Source organism: Porites lutea, chromosome 11 (assembly GCF_958299795.1).
Source record: "Porites lutea chromosome 11, jaPorLute2.1, whole genome shotgun sequence".
Taxonomy (NCBI): Eukaryota; Metazoa; Cnidaria; class Anthozoa; order Scleractinia; family Poritidae; genus Porites; species Porites lutea.
The window spans coordinates 18,972,509-18,988,408 of NC_133211.1; the positions used below are offsets into that span (position 1 = coordinate 18,972,509).

At 39.2% G+C, this 15,900-nt stretch overlaps 1 protein-coding gene across 1 annotated transcript; it reads right to left on the bottom strand.

Annotated features, from left to right (window-relative positions):
• Nucleotides 1–13,505: 13,505 nt before the first annotated feature.
• Nucleotides 13,506–14,921, bottom strand: LOC140953301 (uncharacterized). Its single transcript, XM_073402796.1, has one exon. The coding sequence runs from the start codon at nucleotides 14,919–14,921 to the stop codon at nucleotides 13,506–13,508; it is 1,416 nt and encodes a 471-aa protein (XP_073258897.1).
• Between the last annotated feature and the right edge of the window lie 979 nt (nucleotides 14,922–15,900).

The following is a 15,900-nucleotide window of genomic DNA, read 5'->3' on the forward strand; positions in this document are numbered from 1 at the left end:
AACTCATGTGCAACTCAAGGGTATATTATGTATAAAGACAGTGATGTTATCGACTTCCACAGACCGTCTTGCAGATCGATATTTGAAAGGCGATTCAAACAGTACGTTCCTGAGATAATTCCCTCTTTTCAATTCTTCGTGGATAGTATCCACAACAGTTCGCGCAATGCGTTAACAACTTAGGGTTCAGTCATCTTCAAATAAAACAACCTTGGCGTGGTTATTTAAGAAAGCTTTTCCCTTTTTCTCAAACATCGATCTCTTCCTGCTACCACAACAAAAACCAATACTAAGTCATGTATATCTCTGCTCAACTCCAAGGCAAGTAATTAACGATTTTAGAGGCCAAAAACTAAGACAGACGAAACGCCTAGCAGATTAAAATCAGTTTTGCAACTTCAGGTTGTTCAAGCGCTGCTCCCTAGTTTAGTTTATAAAACTGCTCCAACCTATAACACAGCCCTTGAGCAAATTATAACCACTTTGAGTTGCAGGTGTTTTTATTATGCTTTAACCGACGATTACAAACTATCTAATACGTAAAGCAATACTTTCTTCCTCTCAAATAAGTGCCCGACCAAGAGTATCACACTACAAACTATCGCCTTTGTTGGCTTCGCATGTGTTAAAGTCCTAAAGCACTGTCCGACTACGTTTGTAAAGAACATACTTCAGTTGCGGTAACCGGTAAGGAAAACGCCGCTCCATTCATCACCTGCATAGGGGTTCTTGATGCTTCTCTTTTTGCTTGCGGGATGAATCAATTTGATGATAAGATTTCCATCGCCCATTGGAAACCATAAATTATCCGAGTCAATGGTGGTCACCGACGGCCCGGTGGCCACATTCATGTACTTCTTGTACTGGACATTGCCTGATGGTTCGCTGGTAAAAATCTCGTAATAGCCCCTTTGGAATTGCTCTGAATCATCGCGTGTAGACAAAGGTATAGATCAAAAATTCTTTGGCGTCTTTAACCCCAATCTCTTCAAGTTTAGTGCGCACGTTGAACAAAGCTCCACCTGTATCGTCATGGGTTTCTGGAAGGTTTCCCAAGAATATACCCTCAACGGGGTGATACATAGCGAATTGGAGTCGCTTAGTCAGAGGAATCTGAATGCTGCCAAATTAGGTTGCTCGAACGAGTAAAGAGGCGTTCTACTTAAGACTTGATATAGTCACTGAATATTAAAACGATATTAAAAGCGGACCTTGAGCAGTGTACCACGTTACTTTGATTGACATCTTGTAAACAGACCCAACGGAATCCATATCTTAACCGGGTTCTCGGGGAAAAGGTCACCAGGTTGGCTTATTTTCCTTTAGTTTTTTTCTTAGTTGTGTATCTCGCATAAAAGCTAAAAGGGGTGGCACGCCTTACATCTTTACCGGTATGAAACCTTTAAAAATCTTTTACATAATTTGCTCTACTCGGCGAGCAGAAGTAAAGATTTCACACCTTTTTTTATGCGAGATCGATTACCTGCACCCTTCGATTTTTTTTGGTCAATGGTAACAGCGTTCCTTATCTTTGCTCCTTTCAAACAAATATGTGAAGAACGAAATACACTGGTTTTGTAGAAGCCACAATAGAAAGTGACCTGGGAAGCAAAATATTAGCCACATAGAAACAAACTATTCGCAAGCTCTCGCGAGGCTAAATTATCACTACTGGATAGACTGAATTAAAACACTGGTTCGGGTTTCACTGCTGGGTCTGTTACATAGGGGTGTCTTTAAATGTATTGTCTGACTAGACAACCAACCAAGCGCCGTTGTTCCATGTAAACTTGTCACCGCGTGAGCCACTAACAGTCAAGCCAGAAAGTATAAATTTTGGTCAAACAAACAACTGCAAGGACTGATCAAACAACGTGAAGTTGTGTGACGGTAGTAACAATATTTTGACTGCGGTACCCCCTAAAATTCTATTAATGAAATGATCATTTGAAAGTTGAATCTGGCAATAGTTGTACATTTCAGATTCATCTCTGCATTCCAGCATGCAATATTTTTGAGAAAAGTTAGGATATTTTTAATTTTTGTAGAGACGTTTGGGATGAATAACATCCATCGTCAGTACAGAACCCTCTAGTGGGTGTGATAGTGGGGGTACGCTTGACCTGGCTGAACTGTAATAGTATTGCTTTTCTTTTTGTTTCATTCGCCGCAAACATATGCGGGAAGTATGCATGGGTGATTATGCTAACAATCTCTTGTCGCAAACAAGGTGACTCCGTTGTTATTACAGGCACATTGAACTATGACAAACTTTGTGTGATAATGAATGCAAAACACGTCCCAGAATACAAAATTGTTTTGGATTCTTGTGTGTGGTTTTGGTTTCTGGGAAGTGTTTTTGAATCTTTTTTGGATTCTGGGAAGTATTTTTGGATTCTGGCACCTGTTTTGTCCCTACGAGCCACCGTCCTGCTCTTGCGAAGCTTTTTTTGTATTTTTGCTGCGAGAATTTCGGCCTTTTTTCGAAGACGCGCTCTGCTGCATGGCTTGACTGCTTGTATTCCCGACATTGGCGCCAGGTGTTTCATAACACGCTCGATGGAGCGGGAAACACAGGCTTAATAACAACTCATAGCTTCTACAGAAATAAGGAACGGTTAATAAGAAAAGAAAAGCTCCCAGTGTCTTCCCTCTAAAAAGAGTTATCAACTTATACTAGCTGGTATTTTAAAACTTAAAACTCATTGCGTTATATGCACCGTTCTATAACGTACTTGAAATTCTATAACGTACATAAAAAATGTATATAATATGGCGTGAAAAGGCCCGACGAAAGCTTTTAAGCATATTTTTTTTACGTAGATAGTTCGAAGAAATAAGAGTCGCAATACGAAACTATTCTGCTGCACTGTGGATCTATTATGCTCGAAATACCTAACAAATACAATGAAAATTATAACAACCTTAAAGAATTTGCTACTTAAATATTTCCCAGCAGGAAATTAATGAACAGAATAAACAATGGCAAAAAATATTGCTAAGCTAGATTAGTGGCCTGTTTTCCTTTTTATACTCAGACTATACTCCAACGAGGGTAAAAGAATACCTAGTGATCAACTACCTGAAACGAAACAATCTTAACATGATAGCACACTGTAAACTAACCAATATACTGAATTTCGATTCGAAACGTAGATTGTTGGAAGGAGCTAGTTGAACAAATACCAAAAAAGAAGGAAAATTTGCAGTTGTATATGAAGTTAAACGCCGATTACAAATACGCTACAACGTATTAAGTATAACGGGTTTAGATAAGATCATCAGACAATGTTTTGCAACAAGAACAGCCTATGTTTAATTAAACTGGCTTTTGGAAACAGGTCGGTGATGAAAGGATGCTTGAACTCATGTGCAACTCAAGGGTATATTATGTATAAAGACAGTGATGTTATCGACTTCCACAGACCGTCTTGCAGATCGATATTTGAAAGGCGATTCAAACAGTACGTTCCTGAGATAATTCCCTCTTTTCAATTCTTCGTGGATAGTATCCACAACAGTTCGCGCAATGCGTTAACAACTTAGGGTTCAGTCATCTTCAAATAAAACAACCTTGGCGTGGTTATTTAAGAAAGCTTTTCCCTTTTTCTCAAACATCGATCTCTTCCTGCTACCACAACAAAAACCAATACTAAGTCATGTATATCTCTGCTCAACTCCAAGGCAAGTAATTAACGATTTTAGAGGCCAAAAACTAAGACAGACGAAACGCCTAGCAGATTAAAATCAGTTTTGCAACTTCAGGTTGTTCAAGCGCTGCTCCCTAGTTTAGTTTATAAAACTGCTCCAACCTATAACACAGCCCTTGAGCAAATTATAACCACTTTGAGTTGCAGGTGTTTTTATTATGCTTTAACCGACGATTACAAACTATCTAATACGTAAAGCAATACTTTCTTCCTCTCAAATAAGTGCCCGACCAAGAGTATCACACTACAAACTATCGCCTTTGTTGGCTTCGCATGTGTTAGAGTCCTAAAGCACTGTCCGACTACGTTTGTAAAGAACATACTTCAGTTGCGGTAACCGGTAAGGAAAACGCCGCTCCATTCATCACCTGCGTAGGGGTTCTTGATGCTTCTCTTTTTGCTTGCGGGATGAATCAATTTGATGATAAGATTTCCATCGCCCATTGGAAACCATAAATTATCCGAGTCAATGGTGGTCACCGACGGCCCGGTTGCCACATTCATGAACTTCTTGTACTGGACATTGCCTGATGGTTCGCTGGTAAAAATCTCGTAATAGCCCCTTTGGAATTGCTCTGAATCATCGCGTGTAGTGACAAAGGTATAGATCAAAAATTCTTTGGCGTCTTTAACCCCAATCTCTTCAAGTGTAGTGCGCACGTTGAACAAAGCTCCATCTTTATCGTCATGGGTTTCTGGAAGGTTTCCCAAGAATATACCCTCAACGGGGTGATACATAGCGAATTGGAGTCGCTTAGTCAGAGGAATCTGAATGCTGCCAAATTAGGTTGCTCGAACGAGTAAAGAGGCGTTCTACTTAAGACTTGATATAGTCACTGAATATTAAAACGATATTAAAAGCGGACCTTGAGCAGTGTACCACGTTACTTTGATTGACATCTTGTAAACAGACCCAACGGAATCCATATCTTAACCGGGTTCTCGGGGAAAAGGTCACCAGGTTGGCTTATTTTCCTTTAGTTTTTTTCTTAGTTGTGTATCTCGCATAAAAGCTAAAAGGGGTGGCACGCCTTACATCTTTACCGGTATGAAACCTTTAAAAATCTTTTACATAATTTGCTCTACTCGGCGAGCAGAAGTAAAGATTTCACACCTTTTTTTATGCGAGATCGATTACCTGCACCCTTCGATTTTTTTTGGTCAATGGTAACAGCGTTCCTTATCTTTGCTCCTTTCAAACAAATATGTGAAGAACGAAATACACTGGTTTTGTAGAAGCCACAATAGAAAGTGACCTGGGAAGCAAAATATTAGCCACATAGAAACAAACTATTCGCAAGCTCTCGCGAGGCTAAATTATCACTACTGGATAGACTGAATTAAAACACTGGTTCGGGTTTCACTGCTGGGTCTGTTACATAGGGGTGTCTTTAAATGTATTGTCTGACTAGACAACCAACCAAGCGCCGTTGTTCCATGTAAACTTGTCACCGCGTGAGCCACTAACAGTCAAGCCAGAAAGTATAAATTTTGGTCAAACAAACAACTGCAAGGACTGATCAAACAACGTGAAGTTGTGTGACGGTAGTAACAATATTTTGACTGCGGTACCCCCTAAAATTCTATTAATGAAATGATCATTTGAAAGTTGAATCTGGCAATAGTTGTACATTTCAGATTCATCTCTGCATTCCAGCATGCAATATTTTTGAGAAAAGTTAGGATATTTTTAATTTTTGTAGAGACGTTTGGGATGAATAACATCCATCGTCAGTACAGAACCCTCTAGTGGGTGTGATAGTGGGGGTACGCTTGACCTGGCTGAACTGTAATAGTATTGCTTTTCTTTTTGTTTCATTCGCCGCAAACATATGCGGGAAGTATGCATGGGTGATTATGCTAACAATCTCTTGTCGCAAACAAGGTGACTCCGTTGTTATTACAGGCACATTGAACTATGACAAACTTTGTGTGATAATGAATGCAAAACACGTCCCAGAATACAAAATTGTTTTGGATTCTTGTGTGTGGTTTTGGTTTCTGGGAAGTGTTTTTGAATCTTTTTTGGATTCTGGGAAGTATTTTTGGATTCTGGCACCTGTTTTGTCCCTACGAGCCACCGTCCTGCTCTTGCGAAGCTTTTTTTGTATTTTTGCTGCGAGAATTTCGGCCTTTTTTCGAAGACGCGCTCTGCTGCATGGCTTGACTGCTTGTATTCCCGACATTGGCGCCAGGTGTTTCATAACACGCTCGATGGAGCGGGAAACACAGGCTTAATAACAACTCATAGCTTCTACAGAAATAAGGAACGGTTAATAAGAAAAGAAAAGCTCCCAGTGTCTTCCCTCTAAAAAGAGTTATCAACTTATACTAGCTGGTATTTTAAAACTTAAAACTCATTGCGTTATATGCACCGTTCTATAACGTACTTGAAATTCTATAACGTACATAAAAAATGTATATAATATGGCGTGAAAAGGCCCGACGAAAGCTTTTAAGCATATTTTTTTTACGTAGATAGTTCGAAGAAATAAGAGTCGCAATACGAAACTATTCTGCTGCACTGTGGATCTATTATGCTCGAAATACCTAACAAATACAATGAAAATTATAACAACCTTAAAGAATTTGCTACTTAAATATTTCCCAGCAGGAAATTAATGAACAGAATAAACAATGGCAAAAAATATTGCTAAGCTAGATTAGTGGCCTGTTTTCCTTTTTATACTCAGACTATACTCCAACGAGGGTAAAAGAATACCTAGTGATCAACTACCTGAAACGAAACAATCTTAACATGATAGCACACTGTAAACTAACCAATATACTGAATTTCGATTCGAAACGTAGATTGTTGGAAGGAGCTAGTTGAACAAATACCAAAAAAGAAGGAAAATTTGCAGTTGTATATGAAGTTAAACGCCGATTACAAATACGCTACAACGTATTAAGTATAACGGGTTTAGATAAGATCATCAGACAATGTTTTGCAACAAGAACAGCCTATGTTTAATTAAACTGGCTTTTGGAAACAGGTCGGTGATGAAAGGATGCTTGAACTCATGTGCAACTCAAGGGTATATTATGTATAAAGACAGTGATGTTATCGACTTCCACAGACCGTCTTGCAGATCGATATTTGAAAGGCGATTCAAACAGTACGTTCCTGAGATAATTCCCTCTTTTCAATTCTTCGTGGATAGTATCCACAACAGTTCGCGCAATGCGTTAACAACTTAGGGTTCAGTCATCTTCAAATAAAACAACCTTGGCGTGGTTATTTAAGAAAGCTTTTCCCTTTTTCTCAAACATCGATCTCTTCCTGCTACCACAACAAAAACCAATACTAAGTCATGTATATCTCTGCTCAACTCCAAGGCAAGTAATTAACGATTTTAGAGGCCAAAAACTAAGACAGACGAAACGCCTAGCAGATTAAAATCAGTTTTGCAACTTCAGGTTGTTCAAGCGCTGCTCCCTAGTTTAGTTTATAAAACTGCTCCAACCTATAACACAGCCCTTGAGCAAATTATAACCACTTTGAGTTGCAGGTGTTTTTATTATGCTTTAACCGACGATTACAAACTATCTAATACGTAAAGCAATACTTTCTTCCTCTCAAATAAGTGCCCGACCAAGAGTATCACACTACAAACTATCGCCTTTGTTGGCTTCGCATGTGTTAGAGTCCTAAAGCACTGTCCGACTACGTTTGTAAAGAACATACTTCAGTTGCGGTAACCGGTAAGGAAAACGCCGCTCCATTCATCACCTGCGTAGGGGTTCTTGATGCTTCTCTTTTTGCTTGCGGGATGAATCAATTTGATGATAAGATTTCCATCGCCCATTGGAAACCATAAATTATCCGAGTCAATGGTGGTCACCGACGGCCCGGTTGCCACATTCATGAACTTCTTGTACTGGACATTGCCTGATGGTTCGCTGGTAAAAATCTCGTAATAGCCCCTTTGGAATTGCTCTGAATCATCGCGTGTAGTGACAAAGGTATAGATCAAAAATTCTTTGGCGTCTTTAACCCCAATCTCTTCAAGTGTAGTGCGCACGTTGAACAAAGCTCCATCTTTATCGTCATGGGTTTCTGGAAGGTTTCCCAAGAATATACCCTCAACGGGGTGATACATAGCGAATTGGAGTCGCTTAGTCAGAGGAATCTGAATGCTGCCAAATTAGGTTGCTCGAACGAGTAAAGAGGCGTTCTACTTAAGACTTGATATAGTCACTGAATATTAAAACGATATTAAAGGCGGACCTTGAGCAGTGTACCACGTTACTTTGATTGACATCTTGAAAACAGACCCAACGGAATCCATATCTTAACCGGGTTCTCGGAGAAAAGGTCACCAGGTTGGCTTATTTTCCTTTAGTTTTTTTCTTAGTTGGGTATCTCGCATAAAAGCTAAAAGGGGTGGCACGCCTTACATCTTTACCGGTATGAAACCTTTAAAGATCTTTTACATAATTTGCTCTACTCGGCGAGCAGAAGTAAAGATTTCACACCTTTTTTTATGCGAGATCGATTACCTGCACCCTTCGATTTTTTTTGGTCAATGGTAACAGCGTTCCTTATCTTTGCTCCTTTCAAACAAATATGTGAAGAACGAAATACACTGGTTTTGTAGAAGCCACAATAGAAAGTGACCTGGGAAGCAAAATATTAGCCACATAGAAACAAACTATTCGCAAGCTCTCGCGAGGCTAAATTATCACTACTGGATAGACTGAATTAAAACACTGGTTCGGGTTTCACTGCTGGGTCTGTTACATAGGGGTGTCTTTAAATGTATTGTCTGACTAGACAACCAACCAAGCGCCGTTGTTCCATGTAAACTTGTCACCGCGTGAGCCACTAACAGTCAAGCCAGAAAGTATAAATTTTGGTCAAACAAACAACTGCAAGGACTGATCAAACAACGTGAAGTTGTGTGACGGTAGTAACAATATTTTGACTGCGGTACCCCCTAAAATTCTATTAATGAAATGATCATTTGAAAGTTGAATCTGGCAATAGTTGTACATTTCAGATTCATCTCTGCATTCCAGCATGCAATATTTTTGAGAAAAGTTAGGATATTTTTAATTTTTGTAGAGACGTTTGGGATGAATAACATCCATCGTCAGTACAGAACCCTCTAGTGGGTGTGATAGTGGGGGTACGCTTGACCTGGCTGAACTGTAATAGTATTGCTTTTCTTTTTGTTTCATTCGCCGCAAACATATGCGGGAAGTATGCATGGGTGATTATGCTAACAATCTCTTGTCGCAAACAAGGTGACTCCGTTGTTATTACAGGCACATTGAACTATGACAAACTTTGTGTGATAATGAATGCAAAACACGTCCCAGAATACAAAATTGTTTTGGATTCTTGTGTGTGGTTTTGGTTTCTGGGAAGTGTTTTTGAATCTTTTTTGGATTCTGGGAAGTATTTTTGGATTCTGGCACCTGTTTTGTCCCTACGAGCCACCGTCCTGCTCTTGCGAAGTTTTTTTTGTATTTTTGCTGCGAGAATTTCGGCCTTTTTTCGAAGACGCGCTCTGCTGCATGGCTTGACTGCTTGTATTCCCGACATTGGCGCCAGGTGTTTCATAACACGCTCGATGGAGCGGGAAACACAGGCTTAATAACAACTCATAGCTTCTACAGAAATAAGGAACGGTTAATAAGAAAAGAAAAGCTCCCAGTGTCTTCCCTCTAAAAAGAGTTATCAACTTATACTAGCTGGTATTTTAAAACTTAAAACTCATTGCGTTATATGCACCGTTCTATAACGTACTTGAAATTCTATAACGTACATAAAAAATGTATATAATATGGCGTGAAAAGGCCCGACGAAAGCTTTTAAGCATATTTTTTTTACGTAGATAGTTCGAAGAAATAAGAGTCGCAATACGAAACTATTCTGCTGCACTGTGGATCTATTATGCTCGAAATACCTAACAAATACAATGAAAATTATAACAACCTTAAAGAATTTGCTACTTAAATATTTCCCAGCAGGAAATTAATGAACAGAATAAACAATGGCAAAAAATATTGCTAAGCTAGATTAGTGGCCTGTTTTCCTTTTTATACTCAGACTATACTCCAACGAGGGTAAAAGAATACCTAGTGATCAACTACCTGAAACGAAACAATCTTAACATGATAGCACACTGTAAACTAACCAATATACTGAATTTCGATTCGAAACGTAGATTGTTGGAAGGAGCTAGTTGAACAAATACCAAAAAAGAAGGAAAATTTGCAGTTGTATATGAAGTTAAACGCCGATTACAAATACGCTACAACGTATTAAGTATAACGGGTTTAGATAAGATCATCAGACAATGTTTTGCAACAAGAACAGCCTATGTTTAATTAAACTGGCTTTTGGAAACAGGTCGGTGATGAAAGGATGCTTGAACTCATGTGCAACTCAAGGGTATATTATGTATAAAGACAGTGATGTTATCGACTTCCACAGACCGTCTTGCAGATCGATATTTGAAAGGCGATTCAAACAGTACGTTCCTGAGATAATTCCCTCTTTTCAATTCTTCGTGGATAGTATCCACAACAGTTCGCGCAATGCGTTAACAACTTAGGGTTCAGTCATCTTCAAATAAAACAACCTTGGCGTGGTTATTTAAGAAAGCTTTTCTCTTTTTCTCAAACATCGATCTCTTCCTGCTACCACAACAAAAACCAATACTAAGTCATGTATATCTCTGCTCAACTCCAAGGCAAGTAATTAACGATTTTAGAGGCCAAAAACTAAGACAGACGAAACACCTAGCAGATTAAAATCAGTTTTGCAACTTCAGGTTGTTCAAGCGCTGCTCCCTAGTTTAGTTTATAAAACTGCTCCAACCTATAACACAGCCCTTGAGCAAATTATAACCACTTTGAGTTGCAGGTGTTTTTATTATGCTTTAACCGACGATTACAAACTATCTAATACGTAAAGCAATACTTTCTTCCTCTCAAATAAGTGCCCGACCAAGAGTATCACACTACAAACTATCGCCTTTGTTGGCTTCGCATGTGTTAAAGTCCTAAAGCACTGTCCGACTACGTTTGTAAAGAACATACTTCAGTTGCGGTAACCGGTAAGGAAAACGCCGCTCCATTCATCACCTGCATAGGGGTTCTTGATGCTTCTCTTTTTGCTTGCGGGATGAATCAATTTGATGATAAGATTTCCATCGCCCATTGGAAACCATAAATTATCCGAGTCAATGGTGGTCACCGACGGCCCGGTTGCCACATTCATGTACTTCTTGTACTGGACATTGCCTGATGGTTCGCTGGTAAAAATCTCGTAATAGCCCCTTTGGAATTGCTCTGAATCATCGCGTGTAGTGACAAAGGCATAGATCAAAAATTCTTTGGCGTCTTTAACCCCAATCTCTTCAAGTGTAGTGCGCACGTTGAACAAAGCTCCCCTTGTATCGTCATGGGTTTCTGGAAGGTTTCCCAAGAATATAGCCTCAACGGGGTGATACATAGCGAATAGACCTTTTGCATGCCGCTCGGGGACTGGTCACTGGAGGTATATGTCCGCCATATTGGATAGCACAAAAAAATCATTGTTTCCTTTGTTCTTGATCGGCTGCCAGGAATGTCAGCCAATAGTGAAGAGGTTTGCAAAACATTAACCAAAAAGTGCCTGGAGGAGTTTATCAAGGAGAAAAAATCAGATCAGAGGGCTCAGGCATTTTTTGTAGAAGATTATGTTCACGATCTTTTCGTCACATTTCAAGAAGCTGAATGTTGTGTATTGAAAGGAAAATGTTTTCGATCGATGTGTAAGTCGGAGAAGCCACACGAAATGAAAATTATCTTGGAATTTAGCGATTCAGGATCGAGCATTGTCTTTAGAAGATGTTCTTGCAAAGCCGGACAAGGACATTGTCATCATCTCTCGGCTTTAGCCTACGCAGTGGTAAGTTCTTTGAAAGAGAGTGATGTTGCTTCTGCTTGTACTTCAAAGCCCCAGCAATGGCATGTTCCAAGAGGTGCTAAAATAAACCCGCAACCCTGGATGCAGCTAAATTTTTCGAAACCATCGGTGGGAAAGGAGACAAGAAGAGATGCATCGCTCTGCCTTTACGATCCAACTTCTCCAAAGAGAAAGGAGCCAGAGTGTAGGAAAGAAATGTTTAAAGAGTTTCAAGATAAATCTAAAAAGGCATGCCCTGCTGCACCAGTTGTCCATGTAAAAAACGACAGCTCAACCTCTGTTAAAACAAATTTCGGTGAACACCAAAAGGGTAGTCCTCTTAGTTATCACTTACCTTCAATTGATAGTATTGGAGCTGATCAAACAAACATCTACAGTGAGTTACCAATTCAACTCCCTGTGCTCAGTGATGGCTGGAGTGAATATGTACATGGATTTCAAAATATAGATCTTACTTTCATTACCTTGTCACTAGAAGATGCATCAAAACTTGAATCTGGCACGAGAGAGCAGTCTGGAAGTGCAAAGTGGAAATTAGAGAGAGCCAAGCGCATCACGGCATCTCAGTTTGGTCAGGTTTTCAAAAGAAAGGCGGCTGTCACAGAAAAGTTTCTGAAGGAACTTTTTGAAGGAAAAACAATCCAAACACCAGCTATGAAATATGGTTTGACTAACGAGATTAGGGCTGCAAAAGCATATCTTGACTCTGGAAATAATACAAAACTCTACAAGAGTGGACTGGTGGTTAACCCAGCATTCTGTTGGTTGGGGGCCTCCCCAGATGGTGTTGTCTATGACCCTTCTATGGAAGAAAATCCCTTTGGGCTGTTTGAAGCAAAATGTCCATTTTGTGGTGCGGGTAAGAAAATTGTTGACGTTATTAAAGAAAATAAGCAATTTTACTTAAAACAAACAGACCATGGCATTAAATTAAAAGAAAATCACAACTACTATTATCAAGTCCAAGGCCTCATGGGGGTGACTGGGATGAAATGGTGCGACTTTTGTGTTTGGACTGGTGTAGATTTCTTTCAACAAAGAATTCTGTTTGATGAAACTTTGTGGAATGATGTGCTATCCAAATTAACCAATTTCTATTTTGAAAATTTTTACGAGTTTCTTACAAGAAGAGGGTGCTGACTTGTTATCAATTCAAGAAAAGCCACGTGTAGTAGAATAACCTTGTAACAACATACTAAGTCATCGTATTGACAGGGTTATAAAGTAATTTTGTGAGATGTCTGGAAAACCAGTTTTGCCCCTCTGGGCTGTTTGGTCTTTTTCTCAGTGACTCTGTATTGACATGTATGTTTAAATTTTACATTGTAAATGGTTTGAACTTATGGTATTTTACATTGAGCAGCAACTAGCTGTTTCTTGGCAGTAGTACACTTCAGGAAAATTTAGTTTTATTTCAGCTGGTTAGTAGATCATTAATGCAATAAAATGGCATCTTCTGAAACCCCTTTTTTGGGTGAATTTTTGTTTACATATTTTGCTTCACTAATATGCTCATTGATCAGAGGCCAGATTTACAAACCTTCCTAATCTAAGATACCTCCTAAATATTGTCTGATAACAAAATGCTATTATCATTTGACAAAACTTAGGATATCCATTAGCTTAGGAGGCTTTGTGAATTTGGCTTAAGGATATTAAAATCAAATCACTGTACAATAAAGGAGCTTAACATTGTTGGTGATCTCAGAGATTTGATCCTGATATTCCAAATAGTATCGTGGGAGAAATTCTTCTTTTAAAAGTCGAAATTTATAAGCAATGTAAGGCTCATTAATGTTTTTACCACCACAAAATTTTGCAGTTTCTGATGTTTGATATTTCCTTGAATGATGATGTCAGCAAAGTTTCTCTTAGGAGTCTTGTGCAATGATTGGTGTCTGAAAATTGACCAAAAGTGCACAGACTGTCCAGATTTGATTAAGCAAACCAGTCTGATTAATAGGAAATACATTTTGCAGGATTTTGAATGTCTTGATTCTGCTTATTGCCCTCTCAACATGTATTCTCACATTTGCGATTTCGTGAGTCTCTTTTACTTGATCTTCTGTAAACTGACCCTGGTTATTAAGGAAAGGAGGTATATTCAAAGTACACCCAAGAGGCTCAAGGAGGTCATTTATAACAAAACCTCTATCAGCCATTACATTGTCTCCTCTTTCAAGCAATGAGAGTATTCCAGACTGTTTAGTGATTTCCTTGTCTGATATGCCTCCAGTATACAACTGAGATACAAATGTAACACTACCTGAAGGTGCGATACCCAACAGTGCTTTAGCTGTAGTGGTACTTTTATACTGTGAGAAAACTTGAGATTGCCTCAACAAAGAGGAAGGTGTCTGGATCTTGAATTCAGTGGCATCAAGGATCACCCTTGTTGAAGGAAATTTCCTAAAGCTATCGGGCATTGTTTCTTGAATGACATGTTTGGGCAACCAGAAATTGATAGATCCCAACACAAAATAAAGCAAATTGATCCATGATGTAAATACCCTTGAAACTGTGGAACTAGAAATGTTGAATAAGTTAGCAACGTGGTGCAAAGGAAGACCCAAACGTAGTTTCACAAGGGTCAGAAAAAGTTCATCCATCTTTGATAAAGCTCTCTCAGTATAACCTGTACTCTTACTAGACATTTGTGTATTCTCAACACTATTAGACAAGGTCCCATGAACATTTGGGCTCCAGTAACTCATGTCTTCAGCATGACATAAAACATAAGTCATAAATTCTCTGTAGCTGGCTGAATTTTGGAAGCCAGTATAAAAGTGGATATCGTCATCACTACCATAAAATCGTTTAAATGAAAACAACATACTCTCAGAACTTCTTTTCATCGTTAGAAAATTAGACATCAAAACCTGTATTTCATTATCCTTTTCTTGAAGCGTTGTCTCAAGCCGCGAGATATCACGGGCCTTCTCCTGACAGTTCTCGCATGGTTCTTTCGCTCCCACATTTCCAAGCCCAAATGAACTTGTCCTTGACAACCGCTGTTTGACTGGTGTTGCCCAGGAAAATACTGACGGAACTGCATCGTCCTTGAGAACTGTTTTGCCACCAAGTGTTGTTCGATAATCGCTCGCAGTAAAATGAAGAGAACACACTCGAGTGTGCTCCGATACAGTAAATGATTCTCCTTCATCACGACGTATTTTTACCAGCCATGCCTTCTTCATCAACTCACATTTTGGAAAACGATGAAATGACAGTTCTTTTTCCCTCGTTGACTTAGTATGGCAGAGCGGAACACAACAACTGTTTACCATGCTGCACGCACTTTAATCCAAGATGGCGGACATATACCTCCAGTGACCAGTCCCCGCGCGGCATGCAAAAGGTCTATTGGAGTCGCTTAGTCAGAGGAATCTGAATGCTGCCAAATTGAATTGCTCGAACATAGTTAATAGAGGGAATGGTTATGAAACCCGACAAAGTTCTTTGTTGTATGTTTTTGTTCTCTTTTTTGGCCTTGACCCTGCACAAAACACAATAGTTGTTTACACCGTACTGAGGAACTAACCAATAGAAACGTGCTGGTTACGTAATTCATGCATAACGTATGAACGCAAAACAAAAGATTGTGCAGGGTCGTGGACCTTCTAACATAAATCTTGGCATCTTTGTTTGCTCCTTTGATGTTTGCCGGGCTTCATAACCAGTCACCTCCATTAACTATGGCTCGAACGAGTAAAGAGGCGTTCTACTTAAGACTTGATATAGTCACTGAATATTAAAACGATATTAAAGCCGGACCTTGAGCAGTGTACCACGTTACTTTGATTGACATCTTGAAAACAGACCCAACGGAATCCATATCTTAACCGGGTTCTCGGGGAAAAGGTCACCAGGTTGGCTTATTTTCCTTTAGTTTTTTTCTTAGTTGCGTATCTCGCATAAAAGCTAAAAGGGGTGACACGCCTTACATCTTTACCGGTATGAAACCTTTAAAAATCTTTTACATAATTTGCTCTACTCGGTGAGCAGAAGTAAAGATTTCACACCTTTTTTATGCGAGATCGATTACCTGCATCCTCCTCTCACAAGACATTTCACTCTTCTTGTATGAAATTTCTTGATGAAATGTTCATAAAAGTCAAAGTGTCGTCAATTTTTAAGGAAAAAAACAATTCAGGATAGAACATACATACATACATACATACATACTTTATTGGCTCGTCCCCACGGGGCTTTTCAGAGTCAATTTTACATTACAAAATTATAAACCAAGTACATGACAATAAGAAT

Excerpts from the sequence above, each read along its gene's own strand:
- LOC140953301 (XM_073402796.1), bottom strand. The coding sequence starts at position 14,921 with ATGGTAAACAGTTGTTGTGTTCCGCTCTGCCATACTAAGTCAACGAGG.